Source organism: Leptosomus discolor, chromosome 18 (assembly GCF_034619465.1).
Source record: "Leptosomus discolor isolate bLepDis1 chromosome 18, bLepDis1.hap2, whole genome shotgun sequence".
NCBI lineage: Eukaryota > Metazoa > Chordata > Aves > Leptosomiformes > Leptosomidae > Leptosomus > Leptosomus discolor.
In genome coordinates this window covers 12,081,496-12,104,277 of record NC_141408.1, presented here as the reverse complement: position 1 = coordinate 12,104,277, position 22,782 = coordinate 12,081,496, and the positions used below count along the sequence as shown (strand labels likewise).

The 22,782-nt window shown below is 52.4% G+C and overlaps 1 protein-coding gene across 1 annotated transcript; it reads right to left on the bottom strand.

Moving 5' to 3' along the window:
* Positions 1 to 1,926: 1,926 nt before the first annotated feature.
* LOC147414188 (heat shock factor protein 5-like) lies at positions 1,927 to 5,951 on the bottom strand. The gene is made up of 7 exons (XM_086475109.1): positions 5,802 to 5,951; positions 5,393 to 5,687; positions 4,627 to 4,712; positions 4,356 to 4,503; positions 3,497 to 3,506; positions 2,803 to 2,911; positions 1,927 to 2,397 (listed from the first exon to the last, which is right to left on the bottom strand). The coding sequence occupies exons 1-7, from the start codon at positions 5,949 to 5,951 to the stop codon at positions 1,927 to 1,929; spliced, it is 1,269 nt and encodes a 422-aa protein (XP_086331235.1).
* Between the last annotated feature and the right edge of the window lie 16,831 nt (positions 5,952 to 22,782).

The following is a 22,782-nucleotide window of genomic DNA, read 5'->3' as shown; positions in this document are numbered from 1 at the left end:
CCCACGATCTACTATGAACACGAAGGCAAACACATTTTAAAAGTTTTAAAAGTTACTCTGACGGCCTGATTCAACTAAAATAACAAATATCATTACAGAGACCGCCGGAACCGAATGAAAACGAGGAAAACAGAAGAACTCCCCATTAAAAGAGAGCAGCTAATATCCTACCAAGTTAATACAAAATTCCAAAATTAAGAGGTTTTTTGGTGTTTTTATTTTTTAAACAGAAAGCGTTGAAACGATCCAAAGTCCTCGTGGTGTGCGAAGCACCGCGGCTGGAGGCTGACAAGGAAGCCAGGCGGCAGCTGCTGCACGTTTTCACGTACTCGTCACCCGCTTCTCACTCTCTTGTTTCTTCCTCCACAAAGCGCCCCTGCTTGCAGGCTGCCTCTTCCAGCGGGGCTGGCGAGAAAAGGGAACACGCAGTAAATGTTAGTCCTTGTCCCCGTGGGAGATGGGGGGGGTTCTCAGCTGGACTGAGGCCCCTGAACAGGACAGCTTCGACCTTGCGAGGATTCCAGTCTGCCCGTGAGAGAACAGACAGAAGCAAGAAGAGCTGCAGCTGCAAGATAAGCAAGTCCTGAGAAAGTCTCGGCTACAAGACAAGGCGACCGCGTCCTTTTGGCAGAACGCATGATCCCGTGTACGGCAATAAAACAGTGTATAAGATGCCGCTGAGAGTTCAATAACTTCAGGGTTTATTTACTGATAGAATTTATACCCTTTTCTACCTAAGAGTAATTAGCATAAGCCCATCTGCGGAAGCGTGTGGCAGAGTACACTAAGAGACTGCGCAAGTACGGTATTTTAACTGAAGGCCCAGTGAAGTACTTGCACTGCACACAAGAACTAAACTATTCTGACCTCCCCTTTCTGCAATAGTTGGTTTCAGAGTAGCTGTCTCCAGTCTCTCAAAAAAAAAAGAAAAGTCAAAGCTCTCCTTACCAGGACAATCCTCGTCCGAACTGTGTCGTCTTTTCCTGCACCGAGGTTTTACAGGTGAATCTGTCTCTTCCACGGATGCGTTTGCAGGGGCAGTTCCTGAAGTGAATTGTCTCTCCTCTGCCCCTGGAGTACTGGATTCACATTTCACACTAGTATTCTCCTGAAAACCAAGCAAAGAAAAAAAAGGAATAAACCCAAAGACCACCCCCTATTTTCTTGTAATCACTTTAGGGACAAAATAACGATTCTCCTCCACTCCAAAAGGACACCTAACAAGGGCTGAACACTGCCTAGATGGTGTAAGTTCTTTTCACTCGGAGTTACGGCTGCCAAATTGAACCTCGAGCTCTCACAAACTGGCATATTAAGCAAAAGATGAAATCGGAAAACCACTGTACAAAGCGAGGGCACAACATCCTCACCGGCTGAGCTTTGCCCTCAGTTACCAAACCAGCTCTGAGAAACAAGCTACAAGAAACCCAGGGGCGCTCCTTGTTACCAACACGTGTGGAGCGATGACACATCCAGCTCAAACAACTCGCCAGAGCTGGGTGATGCAAAACTACACGGGCGAGCCTCACACTTCTGGGTGGGAGTCCCACCCCACCCCATCCAGTGGTTGAGACGTTAAATCATAACCTGTCGCTTGCTTTGTGGAGCCCTCTGCTGCTGCTCCCCAGGGATTTTGCAGGCAGCCATTTACTGAACTGCTCTATTTCCATGACCATCTGGCAAAAATCCATAGGCTTAAGAAAAAAAAAAAGCCAAACCACCAAGTTACGTTTCTGTTCCACTGCGGCAACAAAGGCCCAAAGTGAAGCACTTGGGACTTTACCTCTAGACAGAAAGATGTTCTCACCATCACCTGCTCTACAGCATTCATCTCCTCTGCAAATATCCTACCAATCCATGTCCCAAAGATAAGGGATTGTTCAAAGCCTGCAACGTTTCCTTCTCCTAAGGAAAAAAAAAGCCTTTTCAAAGTGCTATGTGCGAGTTGTACCTCCCTGCACCCCTCACCTGCTCTGGACTGCACGGTCCCTCCTGAGCAACCGCGACGGAGGACTGAGCTGGTTGTTCTCTCAGTTCTTCACAGGCTTCCTGGGGGGTCACAGCTTCTTGTGCCACGTCACCAGCAGCACTTTCAGTGGACACACTGTCGTCGGTGGCACTTGATGTGTCCGAAAATTCTTGACCGAGAGAGTCCTCACTGGAGTAAACGTCGTCCCAGCTCTCGGTCTCAAGCAGCAGCGGGGTTCCGCTGCCAGACTGGCTCTCTGCGGCTTCCTTGGGCGCCGTTTCAGCTTGGGATGATGGACACAGCTCATCAAGCCGAATCACGGGAATCCCTTCAAAATCGTCTGCTGAATTCTTGTTTTCATCCTCTGGGTCATATGGCCAGTCAGAGGGCAGAAGGTCCGCTGCATAAGGGAACTGCCCTGGTGGGCTCTGGGAGAAACAAAATCCAGCGAACGCGGGTATCAAACAATCGCAGGGACAGGATGGGGGTTGGCTCGGTAAGGCTTTCAGTTGTATTTTTTAAGATCCTAACCAGTGTTTCACTTTGGTTGCACTGCTTGTTTCCTGTCTGAAGTAGCCAGGACTTCAAGTAAGAGCTGGGTTACCAAGTCAACAGTCCAGGGAGGAGATCATCCCTGCCAAAACCAGACCGACCAACCCACCCACCCACACTGCAACAACTTCTGCCTCTTCTCAGAGGACCTCAGCTCGAACCGGTTACAACACAGATCATCTTCTTGGGTGCACTGTAGGATCTCGTACGCACTTCCAAGAGGAGAAAGTGCCCCCACAAAGATACAACTCAAATCCTTCTAGTTTATCTAGAAAAGATACGAGAGACAAGGATGGGAGGGAGGCTGCAAGGAAGCGGTAGAAGAGCAAGAAGTCAGGACTCAAAACACTAATAGTTTGCTGCTCATTGGAGCTCCAGAGGAAAAACGGTCTAATGTAGCAAAAGTGCTGACAGGGAAGCTGAGCATTCCACGTAGAAGATTAGCATAGTGTGCTCAGGAGGTAAAGCACAACCACCCCTTTTTGAGGACTTCTAGGACTAAAACAGGGTGGCTTGAGTGCTTGGGCAATCATTCAGAAGTCGTTCAGGTTCAATTCCATTCTCCAATAACACGGCTGATCATCATTCTTCTGAGACATAAAAGCAAACGACTTAGGACTGCTTTGAAGCTCAGGAAAGTTTTTCTTCTTGCTTCAGTTCCACGAGGAAATACTCACAGTTCAATAAAAATGCTAAGAGCAACAATCAAACAGCAGGGCTGCTGGCTTAAAAAAAAAAAAAGGAAAAACGGAAAAAAAAAAGCCCACAAAAATCCCACTACGCTGCTAACTTGAATTACAGAACTACTCGTTTAACGCTCAGCCGCTCTTTGAAACAGATAATTGTAAACCACGTTACTCTCACTTTCTCAAGAGGATCAGTTTTCCAGCCGACACCCTTCACTCCACAAGCCCCCGAACCCCCAGTCCATTCAGTCTTCTCCGCTCTCGCCCCACCACATTGCGCTGCACTCACCTGGCAGAAGCTGCAGTGGGTGCCCAGGGAAGGTGCAGCACCAGCACAGCCGGTCAGAGGAGCAGTGTAGGCTGGGGGCGAGGAAGACGGCAGGGCAGCTGCAAGGATTCAAGCACAGTTAGCAGACTCCCAGAACTTGGGGTTGGTATGCACAGTTCTAGCGCTCCCTTGGATTAAACGGTTCGGTACATGCACAGAAACGTGTTATTACCTCCCAAGTCATCTTAAGACTGATTTCCTCGCCTTTAAAAATGTTTATTCTAACATAAGTGTACATATATTAAAAACATAACCTGTACAATGGATACACACACACAGAAACTTCATAATCACAGTCTTTTGTAGCTAATATCCCCTTTTTGACTTGGCTGCTTGACTTTCTCATCCCAACACAGAAAAGCAGAAAGTGGCTCCACGTAGGAAGAGACGACCTGTTCATACACACACTCACACGGAAATTCAGGGATTTTAATCTAAAAAGTAACTTTGTAGAGGAGGCAGTATTCTGCAGGCCCTATTTTTGGGTGGCACGCAGAGATAATTTAAAAGCAAAGGTATTCTCTGCAGGACAGGTAACCTTTAAAATCTGCAATCACACTCAGAGAAACCCTTGACAAAATCCCATTTAGTCCCACGTTCATCAGAAGGAAACGTTACCAGTATAACAGGAGACGGCAAACAGGTCGGAACAACCCATTTACGAGGCCTCACACCTCCCTGGGGTTTCACAGGAGAAAGCTGCTACCAGAACCCATGGGGTTTAAGCATATACACATGACAAGAGCATTGTAGAAAAACATTTAAAGGTATCACTTTTCAGTATCTTCTTGAAAAGCAAGCGCAGAAATTTCTTTCGTACCTGTTGGACAGTAGGCTGCAGAGTACGGCACTGAAGAAGCGTAGCTGCTGTAACTTGGACACGACGTGGCCACGGACCGGGACCACTGATGGAGCGGCAGGATGGAAGGAACAGCCTGCAGGGTGTAGTTGACGTTGGTTGAAGAGGCCTGTTGGGGTCACAGAAGGGCAGATCCTTTAGCAGGAAAAGCTGGGGAAGCCTCACACACTGGAGGCAACGCAGGAGAACCCTGCCGTGTTCTGCAAGGCACTGGGGTCTGGTGGAAACTCACTGATGGTAAAGTGCCTCGGTTGTGAGACGAGGTCCATACACAGTAGTCAGGATGGACGCTGACGTCATAATGGTGACTCAGCTGTGCTGTGGTCACCAGTCCTGCAGCGGGTACAAAATAAAGCAAAATGAGTGTTAAGGAAGGGTTTTCACAGGCGATGAAGGGCAATAGGAGGACCCATTCCAGCTGAAGCCCCCCTTTATTGATCACCCCAACTAAAGGTTCTGAAGGGAGGACACCGTTTCAACCTCCTAGCTCTGAGGGAGGGTCACCGCTCCACCTTCACAGGGCTTTTGCCTCCCTGGAGCAGGCTGTACTGCAGAGCAGGCTGGTATTTGGGCTAATATATAACACTTGCACTGTAAACCAGGTTTGTTTAAGACACATATAAAAAATCTGCAAAAGAGGTTGTCTAAGGCAAGAAAAATCAGACTGTCCTTCAGCGCAAGGAGGAGGAACGTTCATCTGGCAGAGCTGTGCCAGCCCCACGGAGATGGGGTGAGGGTGTTCTTGGTGTAGCGCACCACGGGGACCGTCCTGTAGTGGACAGGCAGACGGAATCACACATGAACCACGCTACCCGTGCTCACTGGCAGCAGATCTACCTGCGCGAAGAACACCCGTTTGCCTACCCTGGGTGAACCGAGCGGCCACCGGCAAGGACAGGCAGCCCTCCTCCCTCAGGGGAGCGCCCAGTTTCACAGCCCGTGCTGAACCCAGCGCTTCTCCACCCCACCACGGCCCCGCAGGGCCCGCCTCGGCTCACCGGGTCTGGGGTCCTGGCCGAGCGTCGACGGCAGCAGCGGTGGGCTTGCACGCGGCGGCAAGCCGGGCACCCCATGGCCACGGCCGGGCGGGTGGCTGGGCACCTCCAGGCCGGCTGCCATCCTCGCCCTGTTGGTGCGCGTCAGGCGCTTCAGGCGGATGAGGAGCTCGGGGAAGCCGCGGCGAAAGTAGGGGCTGGAGAAGTGGTGGAGGGGCCGGGCGCAGCTGCCGCCATCGTCACCAGCCCCTGCTCCTTGCTCCAGCCTCGGCACACTGTCCGCCGGTGCTGGCGGCACCTTGCGGAAGCCATAGAGATTGAGCTGCCGGATGAAGCTGCTGAAGTTCCTCGTCTGGAAGATGCCAGCAGCTCTGCTCGCCGCCCCACGGCCGGCCGGCCGGGCGCCCAGCACCTCGGCCTCGAAGAGCTGCTGGTCGATGAGCACCGCCTCGCCGCTGGCGTCCCAGCGGATGGAGCGGAACCGCGGGCTGTTCACCAGCCACCACAGCTTGGCCGGGAAGTTCCCGGCCCCGACGGCGGAGGGCAGCGGCGCCTCCTCCATGGCGATGCCGCCGGTGGCGAGTCAACAAACTGACGTAGGGGGCGCTCGCGCTGCAAAGGCCACCACGCCAGCGAAGCCCCGCCCCCAGGCGCCACGGGGCACGTCCCAGGCTTGTGACGCGCTGCCTGCATTTGGTTCGTCACAATGGTATCCAACTGATTTTAGAGTTTTTGGGCAGCACATTGTGACGCTGAAACGCACAAGAGCTAAAAGCAGTTTGGACTAATGGCCTGAACGGAAGGGCCAGGAGTACCTAGTTTCTGGCTTCCTCATTGCTTGCAGTCATTCCAACTTGTGCAGAACAGGAGCAAATCCAGGTTCTTCTGCCAGCCCAACGGTCGCTCTTCCATGTCTGGCAGCGACTGCAAGGTAGAAGGCAGGGGAGAATCTGAAGCAAGGTGCCTACTCTTCCCACAGCCATACTGGTTGTTCCCAGTATGGAAAAGAAGCAGCGTCCAAGTTAAGTAGAGGGTCTGCAGATGATGCCAGCTTTGCTTGCACTCTTGGGGTTTACAAAACCAGAGGCTGGCATGTCAGAGTGCAGGAAAGGGTCATTACTCGAATCCCTCGGACCGAGATGACAAACCATTAGCTGAAAACCTGGGAGATCACAAGCGTGTAAAGTACTCTGCCTCGTCAGCAGACCAAATGCCCTCACAGGTCCCCTCCTCGGCTCCCACCGGTGCGGGCTCAGCGGCCCGTGGGAGCAGCCTTGGTGGTGGGCAGCGGGGCGGGCTGGCGGCAGAGGTGCCCCGAATGCCGCCGGGGGGGTCTCCTCGGCCAGCCCCGGGAGGCGAGGGGTGCCGCAGGGCAGGCCTGTGACCGCGGGCAACAGGTGGGCGATGGAGCAGGGCCGCCCGCGGGCGGCTCGGAAATTCTAGCGACCACGACGCGTGGGAACCCCCGGCCGCTCGCTGCCGCTCTTCCCCGGGCGCTGCTGGAAAGGGGGGGCTCAGGAGAGCGACGGGCTGGCGAGGGGCCGTTGTGACACCACGGGCCACCCGGCGGGTCCCGGGCATTGGGGCCGCAGAACTCAGCCAGCGGCGCCGATGGAGAACTTCTCCACCCTCCTCAGACCTGCCCACGGGGGATGGCTCTTGGTATCGGTACCAACTCCATGAATATCGAATAGATATTATTATTATTATGATTAATGTTGTTGTGGTAGTGGGTAAAAGCGTCAGCAAGAACTCCCAAAACACAAAGCGGTCCTTTTCAACCGTGACTCCTACCCTTTGTAACCGAAAACAAAGAGGAGAAAATCAGGCTGCAACGCTCTTTTCAGTTTAAAAACTCCATTTATTGCAGTGGTGCCACCCTACTACATTTCCCCAACCCCACAAATAGAGAATGTGCCCCCCCATCCTTCAAACGGTAGATTCCCACCCACACAAACCCAGAGCTGTTACAGACCCACGATCTACTATGAACACGAAGGCAAACACATTTTAAAAGTTTTAAAAGTTACTCTGACGGCCTGATTCAACTAAAATAACAAATATCATTACAGAGACCGCCGGAACCGAATGAAAACGAGGAAAACAGAAGAACTCCCCATTAAAAGAGAGCAGCTAATATCCTACCAAGTTAATACAAAATTCCAAAATTAAGAGGTTTTTTGGTGTTTTTATTTTTTAAACAGAAAGCGTTGAAACGATCCAAAGTCCTCGTGGTGTGCGAAGCACCGCGGCTGGAGGCTGACAAGGAAGCCAGGCGGCAGCTGCTGCACGTTTTCACGTAGTTGTCACCCGCTTCTCACTCTCTTGTTTCTTCCTCCACAAAGCGCCCCTGCTTGCAGGCTGCCTCTTCCAGCGGGGCTGGCGAGAAAAGGGAACACGCAGTAAATGTTAGTCCTTGTCCCCGTGGGAGATGGGGGGGGTTCTCAGCTGGACTGAGGCCCCTGAACAGGACAGCTTCGACCTTGCGAGGATTCCAGTCTGCCCGTGAGAGAACAGACAGAAGCAAGAAGAGCTGCAGCTGCAAGATAAGCAAGTCCTGAGAAAGTCTCGGCTACAAGACAAGGCGTCCGCGTCCTTTTGGCAGAACGCATGATCCCGTGTACGGCAATAAAACAGTGTATAAGATGCTGCTGAGAGTTCAATAACTTCAGGGTTTATTTACTGATAGAATTTATACCCTTTTCTACCTAAGAGTAATTAGCATAAGCCCATCTGCGGAAGCGTGTGGCAGAGTACACTAAGAGACTGCGCAAGTACGGTATTTTAACTGAAGGCCCAGTGAAGTACTTGCACTGCACACAAGAACTAAACTATTCTGACCTCCCCTTTCTGCAATAGTTGGTTTCAGAGTAGCTGTCTCCAGTCTCTCAAAAAAAAAGAAAAGTCAAAGCTCTCCTTACCAGGAGAATCCTCGTCCGAACTGTGTCGTCTTTTCCTGCACCGAGGTTTTACAGGTGAATCTGTCTCTTCCACGGATGCGTTTGCAGGGGCAGTTCCTGAAGTGAATTGTCTCTCCTCTGCCCCTGGAGTACTGGATTCACATTTCACACTAGTATTCTCCTGAAAACCAACCAAAGAAAAAAAAGGAATAAACCCAAAGACCACCCCCTATTTTCTTGTAATCACTTTAGGGACAAAATAACGATTCTCCTCCACTCCAAAAGGACACCTAACAAGGGCTGAACACTGCCTAGATGGTGTAAGTTCTTTTCACTCGGAGTTACGGCTGCCAAATTGAACCTCGAGCTCTCACAAACTGGCATATTAAGCAAAAGATGAAATCGGAAAACCACTGTACAAAGCGAGGGCACAACATCCTCACCGGCTGAGCTTTGCCCTCAGTTACCAAACCAGCTCTGAGAAACAAGCTACAAGAAACCCAGGGGCGCTCCTTGTTACCAACACGTGTGGAGCGATGACACATCCAGCTCAAACAACTCGCCAGAGCTGGGTGATGCAAAACTACACGGGCGAGCCTCACACTTCTGGGTGGGAGTCCCACCCCACCCCATCCAGTGGTTGAGACGTTAAATCATAACCTGTCGCTTGCTTTGTGGAGCCCTCTGCTGCTGCTCCCCAGGGATTTTGCAGGCAGCCATTTACTGAACTGCTCTATTTCCATGACCATGCGTCAAAAATCCGTAGGCTTAAGAAAAAAAAAAAGCCAAACCACCGAGTTACGTTTCTGTTCCACTGCGGCAACAAAGGCCCAAAGTGAAGCACTTGGGACTTTACCTCTAGACAGAAAGATGTTCTCACCATCACCTGCTCTACAGCATTCATCTCCTCTGCAAATATCCTACCAATCCATGTCCCAAAGATAAGGGATTGTTCAAAGCCTGCAACGTTTCCTTCTCCTAAGGAAAAAAAAAGCCTTTTCAAAGTGCTATGTGCGAGTTGTACCTCCCTGCACCCCTCACCTGCTCTGGACTGCACGGTCCCTCCTGAGCAACCACGACGGAGGACTGAGCTGGTTGTTCTCTCAGTTCTTCACAGGCTTCCTGGGGGGTCACAGCTTCTTGTGCCACGTCACCAGCAGCACTTTCAGTGGACACACTGTCGTGGGTGGCACTTGATGTGTCCGAAAATTCTTGACCGAGAGAGTCCTCACTGGAGTAAACGTCGTCCCAGCTCTCGGTCTCAAGCAGCAGCGGGGTTCCGCTGCCAGACTGGCTCTCTGCGGCTTCCTTGGGCGCCGTTTCAGCTTGGGATGATGGACACAGCTCATCAAGCCGAATCACGGGAATCCCTTCAAAATCGTCTGCTGAATTCTTGTTTTCATCCTCTGGGTCATATGGCCAGTCAGAGGGCAGAAGGTCCGCTGCATAAGGGAACTGCCCTGGTGGGATCTGGGAGAAACAAAATCCAGCGAACGCGGGTATCAAACAATCGCAGGGACAGGATGGGGGTTGGCTCGGTAAGGCTTTCAGTTGTATTTTTTAAGATCCTAACCAGTGTTTCACTTTGGTTGCACTGCTTGTTTCCTGTCTGAAGTAGCCAGGACTTCAAGTAAGAGCTGGGTTACCAAGTCACCAGTCCAGGGAGGAGATCATCCCTGCCAAAACCAGACCGACCAACCCACCCACCCACACTGCAACAACTTCTGCCTCTTCTCAGAGGACCTCAGCTCGAACCGGTTACAACACAGATCATCTTCTTGGGTGCACTGTAGGATCTCGTACGCACTTCCAAGAGGAGAAAGTGCCCCCACAAAGATACAACTCAAATCCTTCTAGTTTATCTAGAAAAGATACGAGAGACAAGGATGGGAGGGAGGCTGCAAGGAAGCGGTAGAAGAGCAAGAAGTCAGGACTCAAAACACTAATAGTTTGCTGCTCATTGGAGCTCCAGAGGAAAAACGGTCTAATGTAGCAAAAGTGCTGACAGGGAAGCTGAGCATTCCACGTAGAAGATTAGCATAGTGTGCTCAGGAGGTAAAGCACAACCACCCCTTTTTGAGGACTTCTAGGACTAAAACAGGGTGGCTTGAGTGCTTGGGCAATCATTCAGAAGTCGTTCAGGTTCAATTCCATTCTCCAATAACACGGCTGATCATCATTCTTCTGAGACATAAAAGCAAACGACTTAGGACTGCTTTGAAGCTCAGGAAAGTTTTTCTTCTTGCTTCAGTTCCACGAGGAAATACTCACAGTTCAATAAAAATGCTAAGAGCAACAATCAAACAGCAGGGCTGCTGGCTTAAAAAAAAAAAAAGGAAAAACGGAAAAAAAAAAGCCCACAAAAATCCCACTACGCTGCTAACTTGAATTACAGAACTACTCGTTTAACGCTCAGCCGCTCTTTGAAACAGATAATTGTAAACCACGTTACTCTCACTTTCTCAAGAGGATCAGTTTTCCAGCCGACACCCTTCACTCCACAAGCCCCCGAACCCCCAGTCCATTCAGTCTCTTCCGCTCTCGCCCCACCGCAGTGCGCTGCACTCACCCGGCAGAAGCTGCAGTGGGTGCCCAGGGAAGGTGCAGCACCAGCACAGCCGGTCAGAGGAGCAGTGTAGGCTGGGGGCGAGGAAGACGGCAGGGCAGCTGCAAGGATTCAAGCACAGTTAGCAGACTCCCAGAACTTGGGGTTGGTATGCACAGTTCTAGCGCTCCCTTGGATTAAACGGTTCGGTACATGCACAGAAACGTGTTATTACCTCCCAAGTCATCTTAAGACTGATTTCCTCGCCTTTAAAAATGTTTATTCTAACATAAGTGTACATATATTAAAAACATAACCTGTACAATGGATACACACACACAGAAACTTCATAATCACAGTCTTTTGTAGCTAATATCCCCTTTTTGACTTGGCTGCTTGACTTTCTCATCCCAACACAGAAAAGCAGAAAGTGGCTCCACGTAGGAAGAGACGACCTGTTCATACACACACTCACACGGAAATTCAGGGATTTTAATCTAAAAAGTAACTTTGTAGAGGAGGCAGTATTCTGCAGGCCCTATTTTTGGGTGGCACGCAGAGATAATTTAAAAGCAAAGGTATTCTCTGCAGGACAGGTAACCTTTAAAATCTGCAATCACACTCAGAGAAACCCTTGACAAAATCCCATTTAGTCCCACGTTCATCAGAAGGAAACGTTACCAGTATAACAGGAGACGGCAAACAGGTCGGAACAACCCATTTACGAGGCCTCACACCTCCCTGGGGTTTCACAGGAGAAAGCTGCTACCAGAACCCATGGGGTTTAAGCATATACACATGACAAGAGCATTGTAGAAAAACATTTAAAGGTATCACTTTTCAGTATCTTCTTGAAAAGCAAGCGCAGAAATTTCTTTCGTACCTGTTGGACAGTAGGCTGCAGAGTACGGCACTGAAGAAGCGTAGCTGCTGTAACTTGGACACGACGTGGCCACGGACCGGGACCACTGATGGAGCGGCAGGATGGAAGGAACAGCCTGCAGGGTGTAGTTGACGTTGGTTGAAGAGGCCTGTTGGGGTCACAGAAGGGCAGATCCTTTAGCAGGAAAAGCTGGGGAAGCCTCACACACTGGAGGCAACGCAGGAGAACCCTGCCGTGTTCTGCAAGGCACTGGGGTCTGGTGGAAACTCACTGATGGTAAAGTGCCTCGGTTGTGAGACGAGGTCCATACACAGTAGTCAGGATGGACGCTGACGTCATAATGGTGACTCAGCTGTGCTGTGGTCACCAGTCCTGCAGCGGGTACAAAATAAAGCAAAATGAGTGTTAAGGAAGGGTTTTCACAGGCGATGAAGGGCAATAGGAGGACCCATTCCAGCTGAAGCCCCCCTTTATTGATCACCCCAACTAAAGGTTCTGAAGGGAGGACACCGTTTCAACCTCCTAGCTCTGAGGGAGGGTCACCGCTCCACCTTCACAGGGCTTTTGCCTCCCTGGAGCAGGCTGTACTGCAGAGCAGGCTGGTATTTGGGCTAATATATAACACTTGCACTGTAAACCAGGTTTGTTTAAGACACATATAAAAAATCTGCAAAAGAGGTTGTCTAAGGCAAGAAAAATCAGACTGTCCTTCAGCGCAAGGAGGAGGAACGTTCATCTGGCAGAGCTGTGCCAGCCCCACGGAGATGGGGTGAGGGTGTTCTTGGTGTAGCGCACCACGGGGACCGTCCTGTAGTGGACAGGCAGACGGAATCACACATGAACCATGCTACCCGTGCTCACTGGCAGCAGATCTACCTGCGCGAAGAACACCCGTTTGCCTACCCTGGGTGAACCGAGCGGCCACCGGCAAGGACAGGCAGCCCTCCTCCCTCAGGGGAGCGCCCAGTTTCACAGCCCGTGCTGAACCCAGCGCTTCTCCACCCCACCACGGCCCCGCAGGGCCCGCCTCGGCTCACCGGGTCTGGGGTCCTGGCCGAGCGTCGACGGCAGCAGCGGTGGGCTTGCACGCGGCGGCAAGCCGGACACCCCATGGCCACGGCCGGGCGGGTGGCTGGGCACCTCCAGGCCGGCTGCCATCCTCGCCCTGTTGGTGCGCGTCAGGCGCTTCAGGCGGATGAGGAGCTCGGGGAAGCCGCGGCGAAAGTAGGGGCTGGAGAAGTGGTGGAGGGGCCGGGCGCAGCTGCCGCCATCGTCACCAGCCCCTGCTCCTTGCTCCAGCCTCGGCACACTGTCCGCCGGTGCTGGCGGCACCTTGCGGAAGCCATAGAGATTGAGCTGCCGGATGAAGCTGCTGAAGTTCCTCGTCTGGAAGATGCCAGCAGCTCTGCTCGCCGCCCCACGGCCGGCCGGCCGGGCGCCCAGCACCTCGGCCTCGAAGAGCTGCTGGTCGATGAGCACCGCCTCGCCGCTGGCGTCCCAGCGGATGGAGCGGAACCGCGGGCTGTTCACCAGCCACCACAGCTTGGCCGGGAAGTTCCCGGCCCCGACGGCGGAGGGCAGCGGCGCCTCCTCCATGGCGATGCCGCCGGTGGCGAGTCAACAAACTGACGTAGGGGGCGCTCGCGCTGCAAAGGCCACCACGCCAGCGAAGCCCCGCCCCCAGGCGCCACGGGGCACGTCCCAGGCTTGTGACGCGCTGCCTGCATTTGGTTCGTCACAATGGTATCCAACTGATTTTAGAGTTTTTGGGCAGCACATTGTGACGCTGAAACGCACAAGAGCTAAAAGCAGTTTGGACTAATGGCCTGAACGGAAGGGCCAGGAGTACCTAGTTTCTGGCTTCCTCATTGCTTGCAGTCATTCCAACTTGTGCAGAACAGGAGCAAATCCAGGTTCTTCTGCCAGCCCAACGGTCGCTCTTCCATGTCTGGCAGCGACTGCAAGGTAGAAGGCAGGGGAGAATCTGAAGCAAGGTGCCTACTCTTCCCACAGCCATACTGGTTGTTCCCAGTATGGAAAAGAAGCAGCGTCCAAGTTAAGTAGAGGGTCTGCAGATGATGCCAGCTTTGCTTGCACTCTTGGGGTTTACAAAACCAGAGGCTGGCATGTCAGAGTGCAGGAAAGGGTCATTACTCGAATCCCTCGGACCGAGATGACAAACCATTAGCTGAAAACCTGGGAGATCACAAGCGTGTAAAGTACTCTGCCTCGTCAGCAGACCAAATGCCCTCACAGGTCCCCTCCTCGGCTCCCACCGGTGCGGGCTCAGCGGCCCGTGGGAGCAGCCTTGGTGGTGGGCAGCGGGGCGGGCTGGCGGCAGAGGTGCCCCGAATGCCGCCGGGGGGGTCTCCTCGGCCAGCCCCGGGAGGCGAGGGGTGCCGCAGGGCAGGCCTGTGACCGCGGGCAACAGGTGGGCGATGGAGCAGGGCCGCCCGCGGGCGGCTCGGAAATTCTAGCGACCACGACGCGTGGGAACCCCCGGCCGCTCGCTGCCGCTCTTCCCCGGGCGCTGCTGGAAAGGGGGGGCTCAGGAGAGCGACGGGCTGGCGAGGGGCCGTTGTGACACCACGGGCCACCCGGCGGGTCCCGGGCATTGGGGCCGCAGAACTCAGCCAGCGGCGCCGATGGAGAACTTCTCCACCCTCCTCAGACCTGCCCACGGGGGATGGCTCTTGGTATCGGTACCAACTCCATGAATATCGAATTGATATTATTATTATTATGATTAATGTTGTTGTGGTAGTGGGTAAAAGCGTCAGCAAGAACTCCCAAAACACAAAGCGGTCCTTTTCAACCGTGACTCCTACCCTTTGTAACCGAAAACAAAGAGGAGAAAATCAGGCTGCAACGCTCTTTTCAGTTTAAAAACTCCATTTATTGCAGTGGTGCCACCCTACTACATTTCCCCAACCCCACAAATAGAGAATGTGCCCCCCCATCCTTCAAACGGTAGATTCCCACCCACACAAACCCAGAGCTGTTACAGACCCACGATCTACTATGAACACGAAGGCAAACACATTTTAAAAGTTTTAAAAGTTACTCTGACGGCCTGATTCAACTAAAATAACAAATATCATTACAGAGACCGCCGGAACCGAATGAAAACGAGGAAAACAGAAGAACTCCCCATTAAAAGAGAGCAGCTAATATCCTACCAAGTTAATACAAAATTCCAAAATTAAGAGGTTTTTTGGTGTTTTTATTTTTTAAACAGAAAGCGTTGAAACGATCCAAAGTCCTCGTGGTGTGCGAAGCACCGCGGCTGGAGGCTGACAAGGAAGCCAGGCGGCAGCTGCTGCACGTTTTCACGTAGTTGTCACCCGCTTCTCACTCTCTTGTTTCTTCCTCCACAAAGCGCCCCTGCTTGCAGGCTGCCTCTTCCAGCGGGGCTGGCGAGAAAAGGGAACACGCAGTAAATGTTAGTCCTTGTCCCCGTGGGAGATGGGGGGGGTTCTCAGCTGGACTGAGGCCCCTGAACAGGACAGCTTCGACCTTGCGAGGATTCCAGTCTGCCCGTGAGAGAACAGACAGAAGCAAGAAGAGCTGCAGCTGCAAGATAAGCAAGTCCTGAGAAAGTCTCGGCTACAAGACAAGGCGTCCGCGTCCTTTTGGCAGAACGCATGATCCCGTGTACGGCAATAAAACAGTGTATAAGATGCCGCTGAGAGTTCAATAACTTCAGGGTTTATTTACTGATAGAATTTATACCCTTTTCTACCTAAGAGTAATTAGCATAAGCCCATCTGCGGAAGCGTGTGGCAGAGTACACTAAGAGACTGCGCAAGTACGGTATTTTAACTGAAGGCCCAGTGAAGTACTTGCACTGCACACAAGAACTAAACTATTCTGACCTCCCCTTTCTGCAATAGTTGGTTTCAGAGTAGCTGTCTCCAGTCTCTCAAAAAAAAAGAAAAGTCAAAGCTCTCCTTACCAGGAGAATCCTCGTCCGAACTGTGTCGTCTTTTCCTGCACCGAGGTTTTACAGGTGAATCTGTCTCTTCCACGGATGCGTTTGCAGGGGCAGTTCCTGAAGTGAATTGTCTCTCCTCTGCCCCTGGAGTACTGGATTCACATTTCACACTAGTATTCTCCTGAAAACCAACCAAAGAAAAAAAAGGAATAAACCCAAAGACCACCCCCTATTTTCTTGTAATCACTTTAGGGACAAAATAACGATTCTCCTCCACTCCAAAAGGACACCTAACAAGGGCTGAACACTGCCTAGATGGTGTAAGTTCTTTTCACTCGGAGTTACGGCTGCCAAATTGAACCTCGAGCTCTCACAAACTGGCATATTAAGCAAAAGATGAAATCGGAAAACCACTGTACAAAGCGAGGGCACAACATCCTCACCGGCTGAGCTTTGCCCTCAGTTACCAAACCAGCTCTGAGAAACAAGCTACAAGAAACCCAGGGGCGCTCCTTGTTACCAACACGTGTGGAGCGATGACACATCCAGCTCAAACAACTCGCCAGAGCTGGGTGATGCAAAACTACACGGGCGAGCCTCACACTTCTGGGTGGGAGTCCCACCCCACCCCATCCAGTGGTTGAGACGTTAAATCATAACCTGTCGCTTGCTTTGTGGAGCCCTCTGCTGCTGCTCCCCAGGGATTTTGCAGGCAGCCATTTACTGAACTGCTCTATTTCCATGACCATCTGGCAAAAATCCATAGGCTTAAGAAAAAAAAAAAGCCAAACCACCAAGTTACGTTTCTGTTCCACTGCGGCAACAAAGGCCCAAAGTGAAGCACTTGGGACTTTACCTCTAGACAGAAAGATGTTCTCACCATCACCTGCTCTACAGCATTCATCTCCTCTGCAAATATCCTACCAATCCATGTCCCAAAGATAAGGGATTGTTCAAAGCCTGCAACGTTTCCTTCTCCTAAGGAAAAAAAAAGCCTTTTCAAAGTGCTATGTGCGAGTTGTACCTCCCTGCACCCCTCACCTGCTCTGGACTGCACGGTCCCTCCTGAGCAACCACGACGGAGGACTGAGCTGGTTGTTCTCTCAGTTCTTCACAGGCTTCCTGGGGGGTCACAGCTTCTTGTGCCACGTCACCAGCAGCACTTTCAGTGGACACACTGTCGTCGGTGGCACTTGATGTGTCCGAAAATTCTTGACCGAGAGAGTCCTCACTGGAGTAAACGTCGTCCCAGCTCTCGGTCTCAAGCAGCAGCGGGGTTCCGCTGCCAGACTGGCTCTCTGCGGCTTCCTTGGGCGCCGTTTCAGCTTGGGATGATGGACACAGCTCATCAAGCCGAATCACGGGAATCCCTTCAAAATCGTCTGCTGAATTCTTGTTTTCATCCTCTGGGTCATATGGCCAGTCAGAGGGCAGAAGGTCCGCTGCATAAGGGAACTGCCCTGGTGGGATCTGGGAGAAACAAAATCCAGCGAACGCGGGTATCAAACAATCGCAGGGACAGGATGGGGGTTGGCTCGGTAAGGCTTTCAGTTGTATTTTTTAAGATCCTAACCAGTGTTTCACTTTGGTTGCACTGCTTGTTTCCTGTCTGAAGTAGCCAGGACTTCAAGTAAGAGCTGGGTTACCAAGTCACCAGTCCAGGGAGGAGATCATCCCTGCCAAAACCAGACCGACCAACCCACCCACCCACACTGCAACAACTTCTGCCTCTTCTCAGAGGACCTCAGCTCGAACCGGTTACAACACAGATCATCTTCTTGGGTGCACTGTAGGATCTCGTACGCACTTCCAAGAGGAGAAAGTGCCCCCACAAAGATACAACTCAAATCCTTCTAGTTTATCTAGAAAAGATACGAGAGACAAGGATGGGAGGGAGGCTGCAAGGAAGCGGTAGAAGAGCAAGAAGTCAGGACTCAAAACACTAATAGTTTGCTGCTCATTGGAGCTCCAGAGGAAAAACGGTCTAATGTAGCAAAAGTGCTGACAGGGAAGCTGAGCATTCCACGTAGAAGATTAGCATAGTGTGCTCAGGAGGTAAAGCACAACCACCCCTTTTTGAGGACTTCTAGGACTAAAACAGGGTGGCTTGAGTGCTTGGGCAATCATTCAGAAGTCGTTCAGGTTCAATTCCATTCTCCAATAACACGGCTGATAATCATTCTTCTGAGACATAAAAGCAAACGACTTAGGACTGCTTTGAAGCTCAGGAAAGTTTTTCTTCTTGCTTCAGTTCCACGAGGAAATACTCACAGTTCAATAAAAATGCTAAGAGCAACAATCAAACAGCAGGGCTGCTGGCTTAAAAAAAAAAAAAGGAAAAACGGAAAAAAAAAAGCCCACAAAAATCCCACTACGCTGCTAACTTGAATTACAGAACTACTCGTTTAACGCTCAGCCGCTCTTTGAAACAGATAACTGTAAACCACGTTACTCTCACTTTCTCAAGAGGATCAGTTTTCCAGCCGACACCCTTCACTCCACAAGCCCCCGAACCCCCAGTCCATTCAGTCTCTTCCGCTCTCGCCCCACCGCAGTGCGCTTCACTCACCCGGCAGAAGCTGCAGTGGGTGCCCAGGGAAGGTGCAGCACCAGCACAGCCGGTCAGAGGAGCAGTGTAGGCTGGGGGCGAGGAAGACGGCAGGGCAGCTGCAAGGATTCAAGCACAGTTAGCAGACTCCCAGAACTTGGGGTTGGTATGCACAGTTCTAGCGCTCCCTTGGATTAAACGGTTCGGTACATGCACAGAAACGTGTTATTACCTCCCAAGTCATCTTAAGACTGATTTCCTCGCCTTTAAAAATGTTTATTCTAACATAAGTGTACATATATTAAAAACATAACCTGTACAATGGATACACACACAGAGAAACTTCATAATCACAGTCTTTTGTAGCTAATATCCCCTTTTTGACTTGGCTGCTTGACTTTCTCATCCCAACACAGAAAAGCAGAAAGTGGCTCCACGTAGGAAGAGACGACCTGTTCATACACACACTCACACGGAAATTCAGGGATTTTAATCTAAAAAGTAACTTTGTAGAGGAGGCAGTATTCTGCAGGCCCTATTTTTGGGTGGCACGCAGAGATAATTTAAAAGCAAAGGTATTCTCTGCAGGACAGGTAACCTTTAAAATCTGCAATCACACTCAGAGAAACCCTTGACAAAATCCCATTTAGTCCCACGTTCATCAGAAGGAAACGTTACCAGTATAACAGGAGACGGCAAACAGGTCGGAACAACCCATTTACGAGGCCTCACACCTCCCTGGGGTTTCACAGGAGAAAGCTGCTACCAGAACCCATGGGGTTTAAGCATATACACATGACAAGAGCATTGTAGAAAAACATTTAAAGGTATCACTTTTCAGTATCTTCTTGAAAAGCAAGCGCAGAAATTTCTTTCGTACCTGTTGGACAGTAGGCTGCAGAGTACGGCACTGAAGAAGCGTAGCTGCTGTAACTTGGACACGACGTGGCCACGGACCGGGACCACTGATGGAGCGGCAGGATGGAAGGAACAGCCTGCAGGGTGTAGTTGACGTTGGTTGAAGAGGCCTGTTGGGGTCACAGAAGGGCAGATCCTTTAGCAGGAAAAGCTGGGGAAGCCTCACACACTGGAGGCAACGCAGGAGAACCCTGCCGTGTTCTGCAAGGCACTGGGGTCTGGTGGAAACTCACTGATGGTAAAGTGCCTCGGTTGTGAGACGAGGTCCATACACAGTAGTCAGGATGGACGCTGACGTCATAATGGTGACTCAGCTGTGCTGTGGTCACCAGTCCTGCAGCGGGTACAAAATAAAGCAAAATGGCTGTTAAGGAAGGGTTTTCACAGGCGATGAAGGGCAATAGGAGGACCCATTCCAGCTGAAGCCCCCCTTTATTGATCACCCCAACTAAAGGTTCTGAAGGGAGGACACCGTTTCAACCTCCTAGCTCTGAGGGAGGGTCACCGCTCCACCTTCACAGGGCTTTTGCCTCCCTGGAGCGGGCTGTACTGCAGAGCAGGCTGGTATTTGGGCTAATATATAACACTTGCACTGTAAACCAGGTTTGTTTAAGACACATATAAAAAATCTGCAAAAGAGGTTGTCTAAGGCAAGAAAAATCAGACTGTCCTTCAGCGCAAGGAGGAGGAACGTTCATCTGGCAGAGCTGTGCCAGCCCCACGGAGATGGGGTGAGGGTGTTCTTGGTGTAGCGCACCACGGGGGCCGTCCTGTAGTGGACAGGCAGACGGAATCACACATGAACCACGCTACCCGTGCTCACTGGCAGCAGATCTACCTGCGTTTGCCTACCCTGGGTGAACCGAGCGGCCACCGGCAAGGACAGGCAGCCCTCCTCCCTCAGGGGAGCGCCCAGTTTCACAGCCCGTGCTGAACCCAGCGCTTCTCCACCCCACCACGGCCCCGCAGGGCCCGCCTCGGCTCACCGGGTCTGGGGTCCTGGCCGAGCGTCGACGGCAGCAGCGGTGGGCTTGCACGCGGCGGCAAGCCGGGCACCCCATGGCCACGGCCGGGCGGGTGGCTGGGCACCTCCAGGCCGGCTGCCATCCTCGCCCTGTTGGTGCGCGTCAGGCGCTTCAGGCGGATGAGGAGCTCGGGGAAGCCGCGGCGAAAGTAGGGGCTGGAGAAGTGGTGGAGGGGCCGGGCGCAGCTGCCGCCATCGTCACCAGCCCCTGCTCCTTGCTCCAGCCTCGGCACACTGTCCGCCGGTACTGGCGGCACCTTGCGGAAGCCATAGAGATTGAGCTGCCGGATGAAGCTGCTGAAGTTCCTCGTCTGGAAGATGCCAGCAGCTCTGCTCGCCGCCCCACGGCCGGCCGGCCGGGCGCCCAGCACCTCGGCCTCGAAGAGCTGCTGGTCGATGAGCACCGCCTCGCCGCTGGCGTCCCAGCGGATGGAGCGGAACCGCGGGCTGTTCACCAGCCACCACAGCTTGGCCGGGAAGTTCCCGGCCCCGACGGCGGAGGGCAGCGGCGCCTCCTCCATGGCGATGCCGCCGGTGGCGAGTCAACAAACTGACGTAGGGGGCGCTCGCGCTGCAAAGGCCACCACGCCAGCGAAGCCCCGCCCCCAGGCGCCACGGGGCACGTCCCAGGCTTGTGACGCGCTGCCTGCATTTGGTTCGTCACAATGGTATCCAACTGATTTTAGAGTTTTTGGGCAGCACATTGTGACGCTGAAACGCACAAGAGCTAAAAGCAGTTTGGACTAATGGCCTGAACGGAAGGGCCAGGAGTACCTAGTTTCTGGCTTCCTCATTGCTTGCAGTCATTCCAACTTGTGCAGAACAGGAGCAAATCCAGGTTCTTCTGCCAGCCCAACGGTCGCTCTTCCATGTCTGGCAGCGACTGCAAGGTAGAAGGCAGGGGAGAATCTGAAGCAAGGTGCCTACTCTTCCCACAGCCATACTGGTTGTTCCCAGTATGGAAAAGAAGCAGCGTCCAAGTTAAGTAGAGGGTCTGCAGATGATGCCAGCTTTGCTTGCACTCTTGGGGTTTACAAAACCAGAGGCTGGCATGTCAGAGTGCAGGAAAGGGTCATTACTCGAATCCCTCGGACCGAGATGACAAACCATTAGCTGAAAACCTGGGAGATCACAAGCGTGTAAAGTACTCTGCCTCGTCAGCAGACCAAATGCCCTCACAGGTCCCCTCCTCGGCTCCCACCGGTGCGGGCTCAGCGGCCCGTGGGAGCAGCCTTGGTGGTGGGCAGCGGGGCGGGCTGGCGGCAGAGGTGCCCCGAATGCCGCCGGGGGGGTCTCCTCGGCCAGCCCCGGGAGGCGAGGGGTGCCGCAGGGCAGGCCTGTGACCGCGGGCAACAGGTGGGCGATGGAGCAGGGCCGCCCGCGGGCGGCTCGGAAATTCTAGCGACCACGACGCGTGGGAACCCCCGGCCGCTCGCTGCCGCTCTTCCCCGGGCGCTGCTGGAAAGGGGGGGCTCAGGAGAGCGACGGGCTGGCGAGGGGCCGTTGTGACACCACGGGCCACCCGGCGGGTCCCGGGCATTGGGGCCGCAGAACTCAGCCAGCGGCGCCGATGGAGAACTTCTCCACCCTCCTCAGACCTGCCCACGGGGGATGGCTCTTGGTATCGGTACCAACTCCATGAATATCGAATTGATATTATTATTATTATGATTAATGTTGTTGTGGTAGTGGGTAAAAGCGTCAGCAAGAACTCCCAAAACACAAAGCGGTCCTTTTCAACCGTGACTCCTACCCTTTGTAACCGAAAACAAAGAGGAGAAAATCAGGCTGCAACGCTCTTTTCAGTTTAAAAACTCCATTTATTGCAGTGGTGCCACCCTACTACATTTCCCCAACCCCACAAATAGAGAATGTGCCCCCCCATCCTTCAAACGGTAGATTCCCACCCACACAAACCCAGAGCTATTACAGACCCACGATCTACTATGAACACGAAGGCAAACACATTTTAAAAGTTTTAAAAGTTACTCTGACGGCCTGATTCAACTAAAATAACAAATATCATTACAGAGACCGCCGGAACCGAATGAAAACGAGGAAAACAGAAGAACTCCCCATTAAAAGAGAGCAGCTAATATCCTACCAAGTTAATACAAAATTCCAAAATTAAGAGGTTTTTTGGTGTTTTTATTTTTTAAACAGAAAGCGTTGAAACGATCCAAAGTCCTCGTGGTGTGCGAAGCACCGCGGCTGGAGGCTGACAAGGAAGCCAGGCGGCAGCTGCTGCACGTTTTCACGTAGTTGTCACCCGCTTCTCACTCTCTTGTTTCTTCCTCCACAAAGCGCCCCTGCTTGCAGGCTGCCTCTTCCAGCGGGGCTGGCGAGAAAAGGGAACACGCAGTAAATGTTAGTCCTTGTCCCCGTGGGAGATGGGGGGGGTTCTCAGCTGGACTGAGGCCCCTGAACAGGACAGCTTCGACCTTGCGAGGATTCCAGTCTGCCCGTGAGAGAACAGACAGAAGCAAGAAGAGCTGCAGCTGCAAGATAAGCAAGTCCTGAGAAAGTCTCGGCTACAAGACAAGGCGTCCGCGTCCTTTTGGCAGAACGCATGATCCCGTGTACGGCAATAAAACAGTGTATAAGATGCCGCTGAGAGTTCAATAACTTCAGGGTTTATTTA

What these genes read in the sequence shown, in the direction of transcription:
- LOC147414188 (XM_086475109.1), bottom strand. Translation starts at nt 5,951, where the DNA reads ATGGAGGAGGCGCCGCTGCCCTCCGCCGTCGGGGCCGGGAACTTCCCG. An exon ending in ACCGAGGCACTTTACCATCA is followed by an intron (nt 4,504 to 4,626) that starts GTGAGTTTCCAC and finishes TGACCCCAACAG; the next exon opens with GCCTCTTCAACCAACGTCAA. An exon ending in CCCTCCCATCCTTGTCTCTC is followed by an intron (nt 2,398 to 2,802) that starts GTATCTTTTCTA and finishes TGTTTCTCCCAG; the next exon opens with AGCCCACCAGGGCAGTTCCC.